The sequence below is a fragment of the Canis lupus genome, chromosome 21 (assembly GCF_048164855.1).
Source record: "Canis lupus baileyi chromosome 21, mCanLup2.hap1, whole genome shotgun sequence".
NCBI lineage: Eukaryota > Metazoa > Chordata > Mammalia > Carnivora > Canidae > Canis > Canis lupus.
The window spans coordinates 45,528,741-45,551,013 of record NC_132858.1 but is presented as its reverse complement, the minus strand read 5'-3'; the positions used below and the strand labels follow the sequence as shown (position 1 = coordinate 45,551,013).

General features: G+C 39.6%; 1 protein-coding gene across 3 annotated transcripts in view; it reads left to right on the top strand.

The window, feature by feature from the left end:
* VPS41 (VPS41 subunit of HOPS complex) overlaps positions 1-22,273 on the top strand; it is a 167,146-nt gene that overhangs the window by 127,541 nt on the left and 17,332 nt on the right. For 2 of the 3 annotated variants that reach the window (XM_072791623.1, XM_072791621.1), the window contains 7 exons: positions 1,000-1,081; positions 5,952-6,044; positions 11,055-11,182; positions 12,769-12,913; positions 14,774-14,815; positions 14,954-15,004; positions 17,115-17,252. In XM_072791623.1, the coding sequence (XP_072647724.1) occupies positions 1,000-1,081; positions 5,952-6,044; positions 11,055-11,182; positions 12,769-12,913; positions 14,774-14,815; positions 14,954-15,004; positions 17,115-17,252 (679 nt within the window). The remainder of the gene's footprint in view (positions 1-999; positions 1,082-5,951; positions 6,045-11,054; positions 11,183-12,768; positions 12,914-14,773; positions 14,816-14,953; positions 15,005-17,114; positions 17,253-22,273) is intronic. The other variant, XM_072791622.1, reaches the window with a different exon arrangement.

Sequence of the window (22,273 nt, the reverse complement as noted above, 5' to 3'; positions counted from 1 at the left end):
TACTATAGAGGGCAGTGGTTCCTGTTCCAGGAGAGGGACCCCGAGCTTTGGGTATCTGACTCTTTTATAATGGGCAGTGAGCCTGCCTGCCTTTAACTTCAGAGGAATGAGATCTATTTACTATACTGGATGCTAAACAAACCTGCCCTATGCTCTGGAGGGGAACACTATCTGTGTCTTTCATTTCCAGAGCTGTTCCCTCCACAAGCATCCTTGAGAAGGCAGTCAGTGCCACTGCTTATAATTCAAAGAGAATTGTCTCCCAGCAAGAGGGTGGCAAATCCATGGAAGTGACCAGATTTCAGGCTTCAGGTTTGCAGGGGTCTGCATGGACAAGAACATAAATGGTGGACAAGAACATAAATGTTACATAGTGGTCGTCAGTGGTGTGTGTGTGACTGGTCCCCCCTGAAGCTTCATGATGCTTGCCTGCAGGACTAGGGGACAGCCTAGCAACATAGCCTTCACGCCTACCTTGCATCTTTTGAGATTTAGGGAAACCTGTTTCTTTGATGTGTAAATTAAGTTTTTATTCATATATAAATATTTCTCCAGATTATATACTATGATAGGACTCTACTTTTCTTAAGTCTGATTTTGGTAGTCCATTATTTAAAGCCATTTAAGAAGTGGTTTAAATTGGTACTTTGGGGTATGATGGACATTCCTTTAAGACGAGAAAGGTCCCAAAACCAGCAGCGCTCATCTGGATAGTAGAAGACTCAGAACAGGATAATCTTTGGGAAAGCCCCTAATCACAGTCTTCTGAAAGGATTCATCTTTATTTATAAGTATTTTGTAATAATTGTCATGATTTCTATCAACCTTGTGTATACAATCAAGTGGTTATCTAGTAATACCTTTACGTTCATTGGTACTTGACATAGAAATTTGTCAAAACTCTGGGATGAGAGAGTTATCTAAACCAATAGAGGAAATGTCTATTTACTCTTTTTTTTTTTTTTTCTTTCTTTCTCCCTGGGATGTTTTTACTGCCAGCAAATGCCAGAAAATTCTTGGGAAAAATACGGCACTCTGGGAATGTGAAGTTTATAAATTTAAAGAAATTGGGCAGCTTAAGGTAAGCATAGCCTTATTTTGAACTCTGAATTTTTGTATATTGTATATTAATATTGAGATGGAAATAAAATTAAGACAATAGTAAACAGTTCTATCCCAGGAAGCATGTTAGCTAGGAAGAAAAAATATAAATCTGATTCATTTTTTATGTGTATAAAATATACACATATATACTCTACCTTCTTATATACCTCCAATTCTGTTTAGATAAAGTTTTCATATTTTTTTGTTTTTTGTTTTTTTAAAGACTTACTTATTTGAGAGAGAGAGAAGGAGCGCACAGGGGTAGTGGCAGAGGGAGAGTCTCAAGCAGGCTCCTGGCTGAGTGCAGAGCCCGACACAGGGCTCTATTCCACAGCTCCCAAGATCATGACCTGAGCTGAAACCAGGAGTCAGATGTTTAATGACTGAGCCACCCAGGTGCCTCTGAAGTTTTTATGTTCTTTTTAATGAATATGGAAAGCAGGTATAGTCTCATCCTGTAGATTATAAAATGAAGCTTTTTCTTTTAAATTTTTTTTTTAATTTATTTATGATAGAGAGAGAGAGAGAGAGGCAGAGACATAGGCAGAGGGAGAAGCAGGCTCCATGCACCGGGAGCCCGACGTGAGATTCGATCCCGGGTCTCCAGGATCGTGCCCTGGGCCAAAGGCAGGTGCTAAACTGCTGCGCCACCCAGGGATCCCTAAAATGAAGCTTTTTTCAAATGCATTGAAGAATTAATGCATTTTTCAAATACTGTTTTATTTGCTGGAAGATAAATGGAAAAATTTGACCATGTAGCTATAACAAATAATTTGATATTTCATGTTTTTACCTTTTTTTCCTTTTCAAGTTTTCATTAAATTTATGGTTAGTTACATACACTGTAATATTAATTCAGGTGTAGAATTCATGATTTACCACTTACATACAACACCCAGTGCTCATCACCACTAGTGCCCTCCTTAATCCCCATCACCTATTTAATCTATCCTTCACCTCCCTCCCCTCCAGTCACCCTCAGTTTGTTCTGTGTATAGTTAAGAGTCTGTTTTCTGGTTTGCCTCTCTCTTTTTCTTTTCCCCCTTTACATGCATATTTTGTTTCTTAAATGCCACATATGAGTGAAATCATATGGTGTTTATCTCTCTCTGGTTGACTTACATTGTTTAGCAGAATACTTTGTAGCTCTATCCATGTCATTGTGAATGGCACAATTGCATTCTTTTTTATGGCTGAGTAATAATCCATTGTATGTAAGAATACACCACATCTTCTTTATCCATTCCTCAGTCAGTGAATATTTGGGCTCTTTCCATAATTTGGCTATTGTTGATGCTGCTGCTATAAACATCATAGTGCATGTATCCCTTTGAATCAGTATTTTTGTATTCTTTGGGGAAATGCCTGGTAGTGCAATTGCTCGGTCATATGATGTTCTATTTTTAACTTTCTGAGGAACCTCCATACTGTTCTCCAGAGGGGCTGAACTAGTTTGCATTCCCAACAGTGTAAGAAGGATCCCTTTCTCCATGTCCTTGCAGACACCTGTTGTTTCCTGTGTTGTTAATTTTAGCCATTCTGATTGCTGTGAAGTGGCATCTCATTGTGGTGGTGTTTGTTTGTTTTTAAGATTTAAAAAGTTTTTTTATTCATGAGAGACATAGAGGCAGAGACATTGCAGAGGGAGAAGGAGGCTCCCTGCAGGGAGGCCAATGCGGGACTCCGTCCTTGAACTCCAAGATCATACCCTGAGCTGAAGGCAGACGCTCAACCACTGAGCCACCCAGGTGTCCTTTATTGTGGTTTTGATTTATATGTCCCTGATGATGAGTGATGGTGAGCACCTTTTTATGTGTCTGTTGGCCATCTGGATGTCTTCTTTGAAAAAAAAATGTCTATTCAGGTCTTCTGCCCATTTTTTAACTGCCCATGTTCAGTTTTATAAATTGTTTATATATTTCAGATACTGTCCTTTATCAGACATATCATTTGCAATATCTTCTCCCATTCTGAAGGATGGCCTTTAGTTTTGTTGATTGCTTCCTTTGAAGGAAACAATTTACCTTTCAACTTAATGTACAACATCCAAACTAAACAATTAAGTATACCTGTTGTTAGTTTAAAACATTTAAAATGTTTTCAATATTTATAAGCCTTTAGTGTTCAGTCTTCTCTTGGAGTCATGAATAAAATTTCCAGTTGAGCCCGGCCGGCTCAGTCAGTGAAGAGACTGCCTTTGACTGAGATCATAATCCCAGGGTCCTGGGTTCGAGCCCATGTTGGGTTCCCTGCTCATCGAGGAGTCTGCTTGTCCCTCTCTCTCTGTCCCTCCTCCCCACCTGTGTTCTCTCTTTCTCAAATAAATAAATAAAAATCTTAGAAAAAAAAGATTCCCAGTTAGGTTGCCTGCCCTATGACTAGTGCTTTGCCCTATGGACACTTTTTGTCTTGTTTGTTGGGCTGCTCCTGGAAGATTATATCCAGTCCTGTGGCTGGGGTCAGACTGATAGCTCTGTAACCTAGACCTTTCTTTTTAATTCAGTATCTGTGCTAGAGGTGTGTGATGGCCTTTTTCCTTGTATGAACTGCTGATAACAACCACTCAGATCGTTGTGAATCCATTTCTTTCCCAAATTTGTTCCTCATCATTTCAGTCTCTATCTGGGACATCACGGTGTGCCCATTCCTCAAAGCCACCACCTGATGAGAACATCTGACTCACCTCCTCATGCTGTTTCATCTCCACTTCTCCTCAGTCTTAACGTGTCGACATCAGTGGGGCCCCTACCTCGGGGGCCACGGCCTCAACTCTTGTCTGTGCTGTTGCAGGCCTTCTGAGAGATCTGTGAACAACCTCACCCCAGAGGTAGCTGCTTAAAAAAATAAATCTGCTCTTCCCTTCTTCTCAAAGTGTAAAATCCAAATTGTTTTCACAGCAAACCCTTGCCTTTCTCCCCAGCCTTATCTCACTTCTCTGACCGCCGTCTCACAGCTCAGAGCCGCTCTGATCTCCCTGAATACAGAGCATACATTCAAGGCTCCATGCCCTCGCTCATGCTCTTCTGCCCGGGTACCCCGGCCCCATCTTTCTCTGCCTCATAGACTCCTGGCATTCATCATTTCTTACCTGCTCATCATGGCACCTTGTTAACCCTTGCTTATGTAACACTTAGCAGCCAGTGTTGCAGTTGGCTGTTTGGATGTCTGCACACTGTCCCCCTGAGGCCCTGAGCCCCTTGGGATGGTGACTCTAGTTCTCCGTCCTCAGAACAAAGTATAGCAGTCAGTACATAGTGCACTTCAGAGTTATTCAGCGTTGTTTGGAAATGTACCCCTTAACACAGCACTGAGACAGCTAAGGAATGGAAAGTGTGTATTTCCCCTTCATTTTGAACAATGATTATGAATTTTTAAAGAGTGATATATTCTATTTTAAGGAAAAAAAATATGAATAGATGATCTGTAACTCCCTGACTACTTACGGTAGCTTTTATCTCTATGACATTCTCCCTCCTATTTAGATATTCATTAATTTGTCAGGAAGAACAGAGAGAAAGTTTAACTTAACTGAAGCAGTCTTTTTATTCATCATTCATACATATATACACCTCAAATGTACTTTTGAAAATATATTGTCAAATGTTATAAGAAGGTAGAGTTGCTTTGAATTTTTCTTTTCATAATAATTTTACAAAGTACTCTGCTGCCTTACATTTTAAAAGTTAAAATGGATGGTCTCCTACTTAGAGTAGTTCAGCTAATGATTTTTCAACTCTAGAGTGGTGCAAAGGCAATACAAATTCAGTAGGAATCATGCTTTGATTTTTTGTTTTTGTTTTTGTTTTTTAACACCAGACTTCAAGCTGTATTACAAACATGTAATCCTCAAAGCAACATGATACTGGCACAAAACAGACACACTGGCCTAATCACAAATTTTTGGTATTGGTTGAGACCTGATTTGTGACCCAGTATGTGGTCTGTTCTGAAGAAGGTTCCACGTGCTCTAGACAAGAAGGTGCATTTTGTTGCTCTAGGATGGGATGTTCTGTATATATCTGTGAATTCATATGGTCGAGTGTCATTCAAGGACCTTGTTTCCTTGACCTTCTGCTTAGGTGATCTGTCTATTGTTGTGAGTGGGGCGTTGAAGTCCACTACTATTATTGTATTATTATAAGTGTGTTTCTTTAATTTGGTTGTTAACTGGCTGGTATAATTGACTGCTCCCAAGTTTGGAGCATAAATATTGATAATTGGTGATCTTCTTGTTGAAAAGATTGCTACTCCAGCTTTCCTTTAGGGTCCATCAGCATGTTAAATCCTATTCCATCCCCTCACGTTCAGTCTGGAGATGTGTTTGAGTCTTGTGTGTGTGTGTGTGTGTGCTTTGATTTTGGATCTTTTCCTGGGCTAGTGATACATTGGACAATGATCTGTCGAGATGCCAGGCAGAGCAGTGAGCCATAGCTCCCAGGCAGCTCAGCCACGCCAGCACCAAGGTCAGCAGCCCATACACTCCCAACCATTCTGTACCCACACAGCCATTCTCTTGTTCATTTATAGTACAGTATTCAACAAACTAAACAGATATCCAACACTTTATTCTAAAATAGGCCATGTGTTACATGATTTTGGCTAACCATTGGCTAACTTAAGTGGTATGAGCATGTGTAAGGTAGGCTTGGCCAAGCTGTGCTGTTCAGTACGACAGGGGTTTTAAATGCATTTCTGACTTAAAATATTTTATATTTCTGATGGGTCTTTCAGAATGTAACCCTGTGGTAGGATGAGGATCTGTGCTCTCATAGTTTCTGCGTAATTGTGGTATGGTTTTGTTTTGCCCCTTCTGAAATGATGTTTTTTTTTTTCTTTTTCTTCCTTAGGCTATTAGTCCTTACTTGCCAAGAGGAGATCCAATTCTGAAACCACTCATCTATGAAATGATCCTGCATGAATTTTTGGAAAGTGATTATGAGGTACGGCATTCAGATGTGGTCATGTTTACTTGCTCTCAATGGGAAAATGGTAAGAAATGTAGAAAAATCATACAGTGGAGCAAGCAGTTAAAAGGAAGCAGATTTGCGGTTTGTAGGTGATGGATGAAACTGAGGTGACATTCTCATGACAGCTCGTGTCTGTGTAGACAGTGAAAACCTCTAATCCATGCACATTTTGAAAAATTCCTTAATTCCTTTATAGTTTCCTATAAAACTAATTCATTTGGCTCCTTGAGAAAACCAAATAAAAAGGACAAGTGCTGTTTGGTAATTTCATACATAGAATAGCAGCTGCTATTGATGCTTGAAGCCTGAGACTCGGATCTAAGTTTGCCAGAGAAGGATTGAAGAGAAACTGGGGCGTCAGGAATGGGGGAAGGGGATTGGACGTGATCTATTAGCTTATTGATGAAGGAGAAAGGCAGGACTTACAGCACTATAAATGGTAATATCAAATTTTACAGATGAGGAAACTAAAGATTGAAGAAATTAAATAATTTGTTCACAGGCGTACATTTAAGAAACAGGTGTGCCTGGATTTGAACTTCAAGTGTTTGCATGCACCCAAAATGGATTATAATTTTTAAAGTTGGTTAATTTAACACACATTTATTCGGAAAATATTCGTGTAGTATCTACCATATTGCAGGCATGAGGTAGGCACTTAGGTATGCAGGTGTGAGTGAAATGGCATGCATTCAGCGGTAGCTCATGGTCCAAGTCACACGCAAGTGTGTAAACCAGCGGTTCTTAACAGGTTCTTAAATAGGCCCTCTGGGGACATTTTTGGTTATCATGACTAGGTAATTCATGCTACTGACACCAGGTTAATGGATAGAGGCCAGCAGGGATGCACGAGAAATGCCCTCTCCATGACAAAGAATTATTTGTCCTCAAATGTCAACAGTACTGAGGTTGAGAAACCCTGATAGAAACAAATTACTATATAATGTACTGGTTGCTCTAGTAAAGCTGTCAATAAAGTATGTGGTTAAGACTCTGCCTCCTTCCCTCTGACCAGAGGAAAAAGATTTCTGGTGGGCAGATTTTAGGCCAGCTCTTTTCCATAGCTGTGACTGAGCCAGGAGGCTCCACAAACCAGATCTGGGACCCTGGGCTGCTGTCCTCAGCTTCTCCCACCCCTGCCTTCATAATCGTTCATCAACGTGGCACCATCTGGAACCTAACCTAGTGATAGGTGTTCACTTTCAGGGCCTCATGGGATGCTGCAGTTTGTCATCACTGTTTTGTATTTGGTGTTATGTTTTAAAGAATTTGAGGGGACTTGCAAAAAAATTAATACGTAGAGGAGGAGAGAGAATGAGGAAAGGAATCCTTAGCTTCTCAGTGCCTATTGAGCACTAAATGCCTTGTTAGGATCCTTTTTACCAGTAACGGATTCAACCTAAGGAGAGGTAATATGGCTAACACTACTACGTTTTAACTCGAGGTGAATTTTAGATCCTAAGATCTATAGGGACCTTTATGGTAGCCATTCCATACCCAGATAACTCAGGTGTTGGATCAGTTACTGTCAGCCAGGTGTTCCTGGATATGGAAGATTCAAGCAGCCTGAAGCATGTGTGATCTACAGTTCCTTTACTTCTGTGTTCTCATCATAGAGAGGGATTAAGTGCTTCAGCATGAATTAAACTTGAACAAATTACTTTGTTAATAATTGTGTATACTAAAAGAGGCAATATTTTCTCATTTTCTCTTGATACTGCATATTATAATCCGATCTGCCATAACGGAGTAGGTCTGTTTCTTTCTAGATCTGTAGGTATAGATCTTCTAGAAGAGTTCATGGTAATAGGTTGTGTCATTTGTGTTGGGTACCAGCTGATATAGTCTAGAGACCCACTTCCTATTCATTCCCTATTCAGTTCAATTCAGCATTGCTTTATTTAGAACCTACCATGGCCTAGAACTGGGCTGAGTACTCAGTTGGATCCAAGAGAAATTTTAAAAACACAGTCCTGTCTTCAGTAGATGTGTAGGCTGAGAGGGATGATGATATTGATATGCTTTAAACAACTAAAACATAAGTGACATAGGCAGAGTGATATGTTCTGTAAAAGATCTGATGAGAGTCTATTATTGGCCATAGTTATTGGGAAAGGTTTCTTTGGTAAATAAAGACTTGTAATGGACTTCTCCTATTTCTTTCCAGGATGTTCTGAGTATATAGAGTGGCTGTCATAAATATTCTGTCTTTGTACATCTTCCCAAAAGAAAGAGAATTATGAGTGTTCTGTGAAAATGATGGGGAACACTGTGAATTTTATTGAGAAATACTGAAGCTTGGTATACTTGTCCTCTTTGTAAAGTAATGTAATTTAACCATGGGAAAGCAATTCTATTATTTTTATGATTCTTTTGTAATTCTTTCACATGATTCAACTCTTTTTCAGGAAACTATTTTAGATTCTGTATCATTAAAGTTATCCTGTTGATTCGTGTCTGGAAGACTGTTGACTGAGACAGAAAGAAATATGCATGACTTAAGCTTAGAGCTTGTAGATGTTTTTTCCTGAATGTTTCAGAGTGTCTACCTGGCCAGTAGTGTTACGAAGGGTATAAATAATTCGTTGTTTACTGTCCTAAGCTCTTCTAAATCATTTAGCTTCCATCGTTTTTAATTTCATGTTTAATTTTGAATTAAATTGTCACATGATTAACCAAGGAGCAGTATTTTATAGCACATATTATGTGGATGAAAATGTTGTACTACTTAACAGCACTAAAGGCTAGATTTAAAAAGGCAAAAAAAAAAAAAAGCTGTACTTTTCTAGAATATTGACTTCTCAGTTTTCTTCCTAAAAAAGATACAAAGTAGTAGTATTTACTTGGAGATAATGATGTTTCATGCCTTGTTTGTGTGGGGTTTCTACTGAAATGCATATAGCTTTGTCTTAAAGAAAAATATTTTATTTATTTATTTGAGAGAGAGCATGAGCAGGGGGAGAGGGAGAAGCAGACTCCCTGCTGTGCAGGGACCTTCCCCCACCCAAAGCGGGCTCAGTCCCAGGACCCCAGGACCATGACCTGAGCTAAAGGTAGATGCTTAACTGTTGAGCCATCCAGATGCCCTTAGCTTTCTCTTTTTATTTATAACCTAGCAGAATTACTTTTATAAGTACCAGGCACCAAGTGATGGCGCCATCGGAGCTCCACAAAGAGTTAATGAGTCTTTATTTCATGATATTAATGGCAGATATATGAGCATATTAAAAGTGGGACAATTGCTATGGCATTTCATTCAGTAAATACCTTTTAACTTTGTACTTACTATGATGAGCACCAAGGTATTCTCTGACTTCACCCACTCAATTATAACAGCTTCATAACCATGTCCTCTGATGAATAATAAAGGCCAGAGGGTTGATGGCATTCGTATTTCTTAGCATATTTATTCGAGGTTACACAGAGCCAATTTAGCAGAGAAGAGCCTGATCTGAAATGAGTTTAAGTGTTTATGTCAGTTTATGTTGAAGGCATCATGTTTTTATCACACAGTATGACCGGTCCTTTTGTCTTATTTTGTGTTAGGAATCGGCAGTACTGCCAGGCTGGCACATGAATTAGGGAAAAGAGGAAATGGAGCCAAGCCGCCTCCTTTCCCAAACAGTATTATTTCTGGTCTCAGGGCTACTGAGGGCTGCCAGTGTTTGGGTGGGAAGTTTTTCAGATGTTTGTATCTAATACATCACAGAGACTTAAACAGAAACCTGATCCAAAGTATCATTTTGGTTCAAAGAACATCTTAATGTTCTGATTCAATGGTTTTAGAAAATAGATCATCTTTACTTAGTGACGTCCTCTCCCCAAATCTTTCAAGTCAAGCTGCAGTCATGTTCTTCTGTGGAAAGGTTGCAGTTTGACTGGAAAACGTGTTGCCTGTCATTCTGCTCTCTTAGCCATCTTTCCCAGGGTTACTTGGATAGGACTTTAATGGAGACTATATTCCTGATTCTTTTTGGTTCTCTTTTTACCAAATTGTCATACTTTACAGATGCACATTCCAGCACTATTTTCATTTCTAAGTGTCACTTAACTAAATTCATAGTAGCTTATTAAAGTATTAGTTAAGATATTTAATATTAATAATAGTTTTTTCAATAACATGAAGATTTGTACTATTTGTTGTCTTGAATACATCTAAGGTTTTTCTCTACAAACTGTCAAGGATCAGTAAGTAAATTACTCTGCCATAATTTGAGTTCTAAAGTCAGGAATCAGGAGTGTAGGGACTGCCCAGGATGCTGGCCAAGAATTAACCACAGGAGAGAAATAGAATCCAACTGGAGGATCTGTGGTTTTCTATCAGAACGACAAAATTTGAGATCCAGTTAGGGGAGAAGACTTGGGCCAAAGTTCCAAATCCCAAATAAAACTAGGTTCAGAGGCAAGAATGGAAAGTGGGGGAAAAATGGAAAGAGGACAAAGATGATAGGTTGTTGAAGGCAGGGTACCAGTGATTCCACTGTGGAAACCAGCCTCTGCCGTCATACCGGCTGTGCAGTGACATCTGCTGCCCAGTGCACATGGGAGGCCAGACCCAAAGGGCACAGAAGCTGGGGGAAAGTAGCCAGCTTGGACATTGTCTTCAGGATATTCAAGATGTCAACCAAATGTTACAGTTCGTCCAGACTGAGGTTAGAGCAGATCAAACCTAAAGTCTGTGTTACTTTACTGAAGAACCAGGAGGGCATCTTGCTAACTTGCACATTTCATCAAATAAGAGCAGAAGTGGATGGCACCACCTACCAGGAACAGTAAATGGAGATTAGCATGCAGTAATTCTCTGCCTCCCTCGCCACCTCCAAACCCAGAGTCTGAAAGTGGGTGATGTGTTCTTTAGGGACCAAAGGTTTAATCGTAAAATTATTTTGTCTGTTTCCATTAATACTTTTAGGTATTGTTTAAACTATTTGCATTGCTACCCTATATAAAGAGTGTTCTTCTGTTTGTCCCTCATGATTTTAGGGCTTTGCCACTCTGATCCGAGAATGGCCTGGAGATCTGTACAACAATTCAGTAATTGTGCAAGCAGTTCGGGATCACCTGAAGAAGGATAGTCAGAATAGAACCTTACTCAAAACCCTGGCTGAACTGTGAGTATAATTTAGTGCTTCTTTTTCCAGTTTGACCTACATGAAAGTTTTTCATATTTTAGACCTAGTAGACTCTTCATGGGGAGGACGCAGAGGAGGGAGCCTTTTATACCATTTTCCTATATTCATTCTTGGTAAAGTCCCTTCAGAAATGTCCAGTGAGGGACACCTGGGTGAATCAGTGGTTGAGAGTCTGCCTTTGGCTAGGGTCGTATCCTGTGGTCCTGAGATCGAGTTCCGCATTGGGCTCCCCGCAGGGAGCCTGCTTCTCCCTCTACCTGTATCTCTGCCTCTCACTGTCTCTCATGAATAAAAAATAAAATCTTTAATAAAACAAGAAAAAAAGAAACCTCCAGTAAACAGCTAGCAGGTGAGGAAAACATGTGAGGCTGTATGGTTGTAATGTGGTCTGTTTCCCAGAGAGGAACTCTTGTCAGCCGGACTACGTCCGTAGGGGCAGTGGGTCAGGGAGGGAAGAGAGCCAGGTCTTAGATTGCACCAGAACATTGGTTTTCCCGGAGAGGCTCTGGATTGTCATTCTTGGATCTGCATGTCCATTAATCTTTCAAATCTCAGATTTCCTTCTCTGTAAGTTGTATGTATTCCTTACGGGATGATATCAAGGTTTAAAGGAGAGGTCATAAGTAAGAACTAATTGAGCACTGTGCCTGGCACTGAGGCAGAGCTCAGAAAATGGGAGCTTGGTTAATATTTTTCAAATTTCTTGGGCACTTTCGGTAACCCAGGCTTTCTTCTATATCCCTGGGATGCACTCATGCCCTAGAGGAGCTCTGGGCTTGTGAAAAGAGAAGCCATAACTGCAGGAAATCTCAGGAAGGTGCTTCTTGCTGCAGCCCTGTGTTGGCATTCCCACCACCTCAAGCCACCCCTCCCCCATCTCCTTCTATCTTTTGCCAAGACCAAGAAAGCTTCACCCAACCGGCCTAGAGTTCAGGGCTGTTTGTTACTCTCTGAGTTGAAACACTGACCATTTTCTTCTGGAAACATTGTTCTAGATGTTCCTTGGGTTCTGCAGTACTAACTACTCGTAATTCTTAGTACTACTAATGGACTCACAGTACAATTTAGGTTCAGTTGGTTTTCGGGAGCTGGCTTAGGAATTAATGTGAAAAACAGTGCTTCAACAGAAAAACACATGTCAGCTTTATAAATTCCCCTCACAAATAAGTTTTGGGGATATAATCCATTTGCCAGCTGAACAGTGCTTGTAGAAATTTTAACTGAATTTTTTTTACTAGAATAAGAATTTCCTTCATTTTGGATCATAGTTTCTTAGGTATATGGATTTCTATGAAGAAATTTTGAAAATTTGTATAAAAGAGAATGTTTATTACTTAAGCATTGTCCATTTTCCGAAATTTTGGTGAGGTGAGAGGCAAGGCTGTGAGAAAGAAGTACATACTGGTCACATACAGTTAAATCCCAAGGAATAGTTTTCCAAATAAAGTTGACTTTCTATTTAAACAAAATTTTTCATAATGCAAAATAATGATTTTTACATGCGTACATGTGTGTTTTAATTAGATGTGTTGATGAACTTTAATGTAAAAATTTTGTATTACCAGGTACACCTATGACAAAAACTATGGCAATGCTCTGGAAATATACTTAACATTAAGACACAAGGATGTTTTCCAGTTGATCCACAAACATAATCTTTTCAGTTCTATCAAGGATAAAATTGTTTTATTAATGGATTTTGATTCTGAGGTAATGTGTTTCTTATTTAGTACTGACCCTTTATTTTTACTATTCCAAATTTTTAATAATTAGACATCGATTCAAATGCTGGGGTAGTTAATAAATCACATAGTTGGGCTGTACGCTGATCATATTCAGAATGCTGACCCTCACTAGATGTTTTGAATCCTTTACTTGATGTGGTTATTCTGTAAAAGCAATCAGAATTTGATGTGGAACTTTGAAAGTTGTGTGTGCGAAGTAATTTTTTAGTAAAACAATTCACACAATTCATAGAAACAAAGAAACTGGCCATACACTTTGGCTCATTCACCTCTCTTAATTGTATGTCCCAGGATTAAAATCTTAGGTAGATTTCTATTTTGATCCATTTATTGTAATTTTTACTCATTAGCATTCATAGATTTAGCATGTGGTGTTTTCATTGGTCTCAGACATGTGGAATGTGTTATTTTATTGTATGACAAATTCGAACAGTGGATTGCTTGACTAATGAGGTCACCCAGCCTCCACAGTTCACAGTGGTGTGTGTGTGTGTGTGTGTGTACATTTTTACAAAGGACAGTGATCGAAGTAAAGAAGTTCATAAAACCCAGTACTTCTTCAGAAAATTGAAAGTTTAAAGAGTAGAACCTGTGAAACTCCAGAGGGATTACTTGGATTTTTTTGTTCTATTTAATTGCATTTAAGGGTATTATGCCCTATATTATGTATATGTGTATAAATGTATACTATATATAGATGTGCTGTAGGTTAGTGTTCATAAAGTTAAACTTAATATAAATAGGAGCTAAATCTACTACTTTTTCCTGAAAGATGCTTTTAGCCCTTTTTTTCATAGTGAATGATTCAAGTCCTTAAGGACTACTGATCTAAAAAGAATTAGTGCAGTTGTGAAGAAGTTCAGGTGCAGAGGTTCTGCTTCTTTGCAAAAGGTGATTAAGAGGATGAAGTGCTTCTATAAAATTTAATTACATTTCCCCATATCCATTCTTGCCTTATGCCTACCTCCCCCCTCCATGCCGTGTGTCTCAAGAGCCTAGTTTGGCTTACGTAGCTATAGAAAAAAGATGAATGAGCTGAAACTGATTGCTGTTCAAGAGTATGAACCAAAGTTAAGGAATCATAGTTTTCTAATTAAAAGATACCTTACGGATAATCTCTTTTAACATCCTCCTGTTTTAGAGGGAAAAAATGGAGTGGATAGCTGGGTAGGAGCAGAGTCAGGAGAGCCAGGATGGCACTCAGCCTGGTGGGCTGTCTACCCAGCACTTGTTGTTACAGACACTGTCTCCTTTGTGTTTTATGAAGTGTTCATAGTAAGGAAGTGTTGCAAGTCCATAAGCTTTATATCATTATGAAACTTCAGGTATCTTATTTTTTTTCTGGCTCTAACCCTCCTCTCCATGGAAGACCAGCTCCTGACATCTGTGAAATCTGTAGAGGGACTCAGTGAAGGTTCAGGTGGCAGCAAGCAAAGTTCATTTTTGTGGTCCAGGAAATAATACGGTCTCCATAACTAGCGAGAGTCATATGAGTACTTGTGGAGATATTGCAGATAACATGGAGGTTAAACTGTGCATAGACAAGCTGTATTTTGTTTGGGGAGTGGTAGCAGAATGCTGTTTGAGTGGCATGCAAAACATAGGCCTCAGACTGGGACACGTCTCAAAACACATTCTTCACAGGTATCTCCCTTAAGGGCAACTATAGAGTAAAGGGACCCTTATGTATGGAAAAAAGGGACAAAAAAAAAAAAAAAAAGGGACAGCATGTGCAATTCATTGTGTGTGCGCTCTCTTCTCACACAGCAGGTGTCAGTGACTCTGGCTGTTTTGTTTTTTTTTTTTTTTTTCTTTTTATTCCCAGAAAGCTGTTGACATGCTTTTGGACAATGAAGATAAAATTTCAGTGAGTGTCTTTTGTTTTTTATACGTGTTACTAGATGGGAACACCCTTGCCGTAAAGAGGAGAACTGTTTGCCAGATAATCTTGCAGCTATGTTTGTGTCCTCATAAATCAATGTTTACAAACTTCTTTTCTCCTTAGATTAAAAAAGTAGTGGAAGAACTGGAAGATAGACCAGAGTTGCAGCATGTGGTGAGCATAACCACCTTCATTTGCCCTTTTGACTGCACTGTGGGGGCAAGCCACCTTTCAGTTCTGGTGTGGGAGAAGTGGCGTGAGCTCTCTCAGGTCACCCCTCAGCTTGCAAGTTTGACCACCGACAGTATTCCATAACTAGTAAGATATGGCATGTGCTCTGGCCCTGGCTAAGGACTAATTACAGATCAGATTTTTAACTTGGACTCACCATTGGATTGTGATTGAAAAAAAATTCATCCTATTCATGCTTGTGCCACCAAACTGTGCCTAGGAGTAAGTACCTTGCTTCTGTGTTTAACACTAAATATAGTTACACCATAAATTGCAACACCTCCGAAGGATCCAAGACCAGAGCCTCGTTTTTCTGCCCCTCACCCCTCCCGCTTCTCTCATTTGGTCTTGGAGGTAGTACTGTGAAGGCCTATCATTCTAGACTCCCTTGGGAGGCTAGTTTGATTCCTGCATTGCTGTCACCATGAGAAGAAAGCAGGAGTACATGTTATCTGTGTCCTTTAACAATGATAAAAGAGAAAGTCTCAGGGAAAATAGGTGCCAGTAGGACCACGGGCATCCAGTTCAATGGGGGATCTTGTACCTTTGCCCACCTCTGCACTGCAGAAGGAGGAGGCTCGGGATCGAGTTTTTATTCATCAGTCAGTATTACACAAGAACTTTTAAAGACTCTAGGATCGAAGTGTGAGGTACTCTGTTCCATTTTGTTTTAGTCAGTGGTTGTGCAGAAGCCATTGCTATACCATTTGTGATGGGAAATCTGAAGGAGATGGCCTTACCCAAGCAAGGTGCCACTGTGCCGCCCCGCCCCGGGGACTGAGTGATGAAGCAGTGATTTCTAGCCTGTGGAAAGCATAAGACAGGACTGGTGGCAGGTGTCTGTGTGACAGTGTAATTAGTACAGTGCTGAAATGAGGGCACAGCTCCCACTAACATGGCTCATCTTCCCTGTCAGGCAACGGAATGGCTCTGTAAATTTGCCTTGGCGATGTGACACCTTCCCAACCCTGTTTGTGCCTCTGGGAGGCGGCCCCACGTGTCTGGCTCACACACTGACCCAGTGCCAGTGGATAGGTAGGGCCTCCGTCAGATGCCATGGAAGTGCTGGCCACTCTCTGCCTGTCCTCGCCCCAGGGAGACGTGACCAGTTGATCTGAGGAGCTGTTTATCTGTGTGCATATGGCCTGGTTGACTCATTAGTGGAGGTCAAACTCCAGCAAACCTGTGTACAGCGTCAGCTTCAGGGACACACTATAGTGTTCTCTTCCTCACTTTACGTGATTGGCGTGTTCAGGTCTTTCTGCCTCTGGTACTTTATGGGGTGTTCGTTTACATTTAACATTAAGTACACATTGGACATCGATTTCTAACTGATGCATAATATATTGAAAGACTTAATCTTGCCTCTGAGTAGAAAGTGAATGACTCACTTTCTTTGAGGTCCATTGACTTTTTCAGATAGCTAGGGAAAGGACTCAGTTTTGAAAATTGGTTCAGAACACCTGTATTCGTCTTGATTTTTTACCTTCGATGTCCCCAGTATAGGCAACGTTTCATTGCAGACACAGAGCTCAATGAGACTTAACAGAGAGCAGATGCAGAGTGTATGAAAATTAATTTAGCACTTACTGCTTGAGTTTTTAAGAACATGCTCTTGTCTCACTATACCCCTTTTATGTAAAAGACAAGCGAGAATTTTTAGGATTCAGGAAGGCCACTAATCAAGCATTTATTTCTGAAATGATGTGGATGATGGTGAGGATATTAGCAGCTACCATTAACATGTCTCTGGTGCTCAGTAAATGCCAGGCGTATCAATGTAGATCTGAGAGTTTTACAAATGGCAACGCAACCAATCCTCACAATGACCCAGTGAGATTTTGGAAGATAAACTCAGTCACAAAAAGGTTAGTGACTTGTTCAGGTCAGGTGGCTGGTAAGTAGTGGAGCCAGGTCCCTCGAGGCCATTCTAGAGAGAGTGTCAGATTGTCCTGGCTCTCCGTGGAGGCTGGTAGGACTGAACGCAGCAATGTTAAACAGGTATTGCTTTTCATATTTTTATATTCATGGTCTGTTCCTTTGTTCTTTTTAGTATCTGCATAAGCTTTTCAAGAGAGACCATCATAAGGGGCAGCGCTACCATGAAAAACAGATTAGCCTTTATGCTGAATATGATCGACCAAACTTACTTCCCTTTCTCCGAGATAGTACCCATTGCCCACTTGAAAAGGTAAGTCACAGACTTGTCTCACATACTTCCAGTGAAAAAGTTGTCCTTGTTGGTAAGCTGTCGATCATTCTAGTCTTCCTATCACTCATCCATCCCTGTTCAGGGGAAGTGACTGCTGCTGTCAAGGCAGTAGGTTTTTCTGGGGCATTCCGATGAAAATTGGAGGTACTGTTGGCTAAGATTTTGTTGAGGAGCTAAAGCATTTCTGGGTCAGGTTTAATTAAAGGTTTAATCCAGGGTGTAGAACTCTAGATTCTAGCACAGGGAGGTGGATAAAGTCATTTTATTCAACCATCAAGCAAAAATAGTGTCAGGACTCTGAGTCAGTTTAACAGGGTCAGAGTGGGGCCTAAGATCAAGCTGAGTGAGTGACCCAGGCTATCCCAAGCCAGAAGCGGTTGCTCCAGACTCAGGGTCAGTGACTTAGGGTCCTGCACCCCATCTGCTCTCCACATCCATATCATATATTTCTATATTTCTTTATCACACTATGTTCCATTTCTCTATTGTACTAAGTTTTGTTATAATTGTAAAAAGTTACTAGTCTCTTTCCCACTGTCCTGTATATTCTTAAGGGACAAGAAGTCTGTCCCACTCATTTTGGTAAACCCAGCAGCCATGGCACTGTATTAGACACTTATTAAATGTTTGTTGCATCGTGAGTGAGTGAGTGAATGAATCAGTTTTAGGAGCCTGCTGTTGGAACACAGTTGAAACTTCACACATACATACCAGGAAATGGGCAATCTACCCATTTAGCCAATATAGCCACCAGTGTTGTTTACCATGGTTTTTCATACGGTTGGAAAGCTATCTAACATCTGCGGGTATCTTACTAAATTCAGATGGCCAGATAACAAGTACTTTTTAGTCAGCTGTATGTATCAACAAAACAAAAAAATGTATTTGACCCATTAGAGATAGGCATTAAGTTGATAGAGGGACACCTGGGTGGCTCACTCTGTTGAGCATCTGATTCTCACTTTCAGCTCAGGTCCTGCTCTGGTAGTTGTTGGATTGAACCCCAGTGGGGCTCTGTGCTCAGTGCAGACTCTGCTTCAGGTTCTCTCTCCCTGTCTCTCCCCCTCTGCCACTACCCCCTCATGCTCTCCCGCACGCTCTCTCTCAAATAAAATCTTTAAAAAGTTGATAACATGCTGTTTATATGCACTGACAACTTTTATATTTGCCTCTTCAGCCATGTTGATAAATGAATTGGATTTATTATGAACCAGTTTTAGCTGAGTGGCTTTTCAAAATCTTCAGTTAATGAAAAAATATCTTACCTCCATAATAATTTATGAAAAACTTTAACATTTTAAATTTGGAGCCTAAAACATTTTCTCAAGAGTAGATTTGGAAATTTATCATCTTGTTCTAAAAATAAAAGCAAATGTTTCCCTCTTCTCACTACAGAATCTATAATCTAGGGGGACAATGTGAGAATGTCATTCTTTGAACCATGCCCCTTCATTTATATCTCACTCTTTGAGGAAATATCATTTGTTTTCAAGAGTCCAGAGCTGTCTGTGATTGACTCCTCCAACAGAGCCCCACACCCGTGATCAGCAGCCACCCAGGGCTCCTTCTCATTCACTAAACTCGGGTGCAGAGGTGCCACCCAGATTCCAGAATGTTTGTGCTTCTCACACACTTCCAATCCATCTGCTTTACATTTTCCAGTCTCACAGTGCTCAACAGAAGACACTCTATTTTACCTAAAAGGGGAGCATCAGAAAATCGCAACTGACACGTGGCATTCCTAGTATCTAGAACTTGCTTAGAGCATTGTAGAGACCTTTTAGAATTTTTCTGAGAAGAACCAGTTCACACGTAAAAGAACTCAACAAAAGCATAGTGAAACCAATTAGAGTTTAAGTTATCTCATGTTTTCCCCTGAAAGAGAATTTTGAATAAAATGAATTAGAGCTGGTAATGGTAGAAGCGTGCCATTAAAAATAAGTCAGTAATCTACCTTTCTTAGAACTTTCTAGACAAGCTTTCATGTTACAGATCGTTGAGATATCTTTGTAAGAGATTATCTCTCATCAGGATCCATTGTGTATACCCATCTCTATGTTTGTAAAAAAAAATATCTATCATTATCCTTGCTTGGGGACATAAAGCCATGTTAAAGAAGATATTCTGGACTTTATTAACTCATAAAAGATCTCATTCCTTTTCCCTAGAAATAAGAACTTTATATACATTTAATCATCTTAGAGTTAATTCCTTTATGCATACTGAAACTCTGGAAAAAGCTAACAATTCATAAAAAGCAAAGTAGATTTGTCCCCCTTAAATGCATGGCAGGCATGATAAATGAATAAAAGTCATGAGTACAGTTTTTGTTTTGTCTAAAGAGAGACTCAGAAAATTTGGTATCGTTTTCTACTAAATGTAAAGTTAAGAGCTTAAAATTTTAATGCACTCACCAAAAAAAAAATCTTTATTTCAGAAGAGTGTATAGAGTCCTATAGATGTTTTGGTGGTAATTTGGTGTTTGTTTTATTTTAAATGGGAAGTGTTTAGGGTTTCATTATTCGGAGCCTGTTGAGCACCACCACCACCACCACCCTTGTTGATAATTCACTTCGGGCAGCATAGCAGTACTGTCTTCCTCTGATTGTCTGCCTTTGTGAGGATTTGGGTAATTGTTGAGAGGAGGGGTGACTTCAAGTAACAGCTGGTTGAAATCTTCAAGAATCCCAGTCAAACTTAGTTTGTATTGATTGAAATCCCACAATCCATAATATTTGGCCAACAACTTTGTGGAGACCCTGATATCACATCAGAAGCCTTTAAGAAAGTGATGTTCCCAAGGTGGCAGTATTTATCAAAGACCAGAGTTCAGGATTGAAAATCACCACAACTCATAAATCCCAAAATTAACCATAAGCTTTTATGAAATTGTTCCTTCTAAAGGAGATACAGAGGTGGTAGGAATTTATAACACTGACAGCAGTTTAAAAAGACAGTAAAAGTCCTTTGTTTTTGTTGTGCTTTATAACGTGAGCTGTGCTTTCATGTACCTTCTTTTTATTTAATCTCTACAAAAGCGCAGGTAGGTGGATAAAGTCATTTTATTCACAACAAGCTGAGTCTTAAGGAATTGAAAGAAACAACCCAGAGTCTAGAGCTAATAAGTCAGAGAGCCGAGACTTAGAACCTGGATCCCTTAAGTCAGGTCCCCTCTTCTTTCCATGGTTGTGAGGAATCATTTCTCAAGTTTTAAAAATTAATTAAAGAGTCAGTTAAGTATCTGACTCTTGGTGTGAGTTCAGGTCATGATCTCAGGGTCATGAGATCAAGCCCCTTGTTGGCTCCCCACTCACCAGGGAATCTACTTGAGATTCCCTCCCTCTGCCCCATTGCCGGCTCTTGCACACACACTTTCCTTCTCTCTTCCTCTCTCTCTCTCTCCAAAATAAATAAATCTTAAAAAAAAAAAAAAAAAAAAGATATTCCTTAGTATTGTAAGAATCATGAAAGTCATCAGTTTTTAAACTGTTAACCCTCCCTTTCTCCAGTAATTTCCAGGTGTGGTCATCAGGTGGTAGTTTACATTTGTGAGCCTCATTTGCCTTATGCCTAGAATAGTTAAAAGCAGAATATCAGCTTTGCAGCTTTGAGAATTTATACCTGAATTTATGATTTCCCTCATATCTAATGGCATTTACAACATGGCAGTATTTATGAATTTGCACGAATAAAGCCAGGAGATGGAAGGTTTACAGATTCCCATTAATGCCATATAAAGATTGGATAAACGATGGCTTGGTCAGGGCTGGGTAGAAATCCTTATTTAATTTATAGTTGATAAGGTACTGGTTAGTCAGCCCCAAATTTCTAACTCTTCCCTTTGCCTTTATACTGAATCAGGAAAAGGAATATTAAAATATTACTTTTGTATAGCTTTTTACTCAGTGTATGTCATTATTCTGTCTTTTCATTTTTACTTTTACTATGATTCTCCCTTTCCATGTGTGTGTCTGTGTCTTCTTCCTCTTGGCTTTAAAAATCTTACTTTCCCTACTCTTTCCTCTAGAGGGAGCACGGTAGCCCAGGAACATTCAAGAATTTGGGGAAACAGTTTTATGCTTCACTTGTGTCAAAAATAGAAAAATTCTATGTACCAGAAATTTTTTTTTTTTTACATTTTACTCAAAATTTCTAGAGATTTCTAGAATCTCTGCTTTCTCATATATAAGAAAATAATTTCAGATACTGTTAGAAACTAGTCATAAAACATTTAAAAATCTGTGAAATTCAAGTTTCAGGGACTCAGATTATCTTTGACCTTAGCATTACACATCTGCTTGCATTCCAGACCCTCCTTGACTTCAGATTTGCCTTTAAATATTTCTTCTCACAGGACTTGTCATTTTTTATGATAATCTAACAGAGCTTCCAGCAGCACTACCCCCTAGAATGTTGTGCAGTGATGAAAATGTGCTGACATGTGGCAATGAAATAGTTGAAGAGTGTCTAGTAAAAAAAAAAAAAAAAAAAAAAAAAGAGTGTCTAGTGAGGAACTGAATCGTTAAATTTAAATGGCCTCATATAGCAAATGCCTACTGTCTTAGCTCAGGTGAGCCTGTAGACTACAGAGTCTATGTGGCTTGAGACAAGCATGTTCACAAACGTTCAAGAAAAGGGGGGATGGTTTTGTTGAAAACTTCAGAATGGTACTTTAAGGTGTCAGTAAATTTCCAAGTACAAAATTGGTTTATAGATACTCATCCTTATTCACACTTTCTCTGAACAGTCTACCTATCCACGTGTATTACATTTTCTTGTTTATCTGTGCACACGCAGTCTCACTCAGCCATAAACTGTCCATCTGTATCTCTAGCACCTCACGTGAATCAGGGCACTCGGTTGGTTTCTCAACAACTTTTTGTTGGAATGGTCCCAGGTCCTCTGAACTTCTTATTTTTTGCTGTTTCCTTTCACTACTTCTCTCATGAGTATCCTGTCTCTGCCCTAGTATCATTCCAGAAGGATAGGGAGTTGGTAAG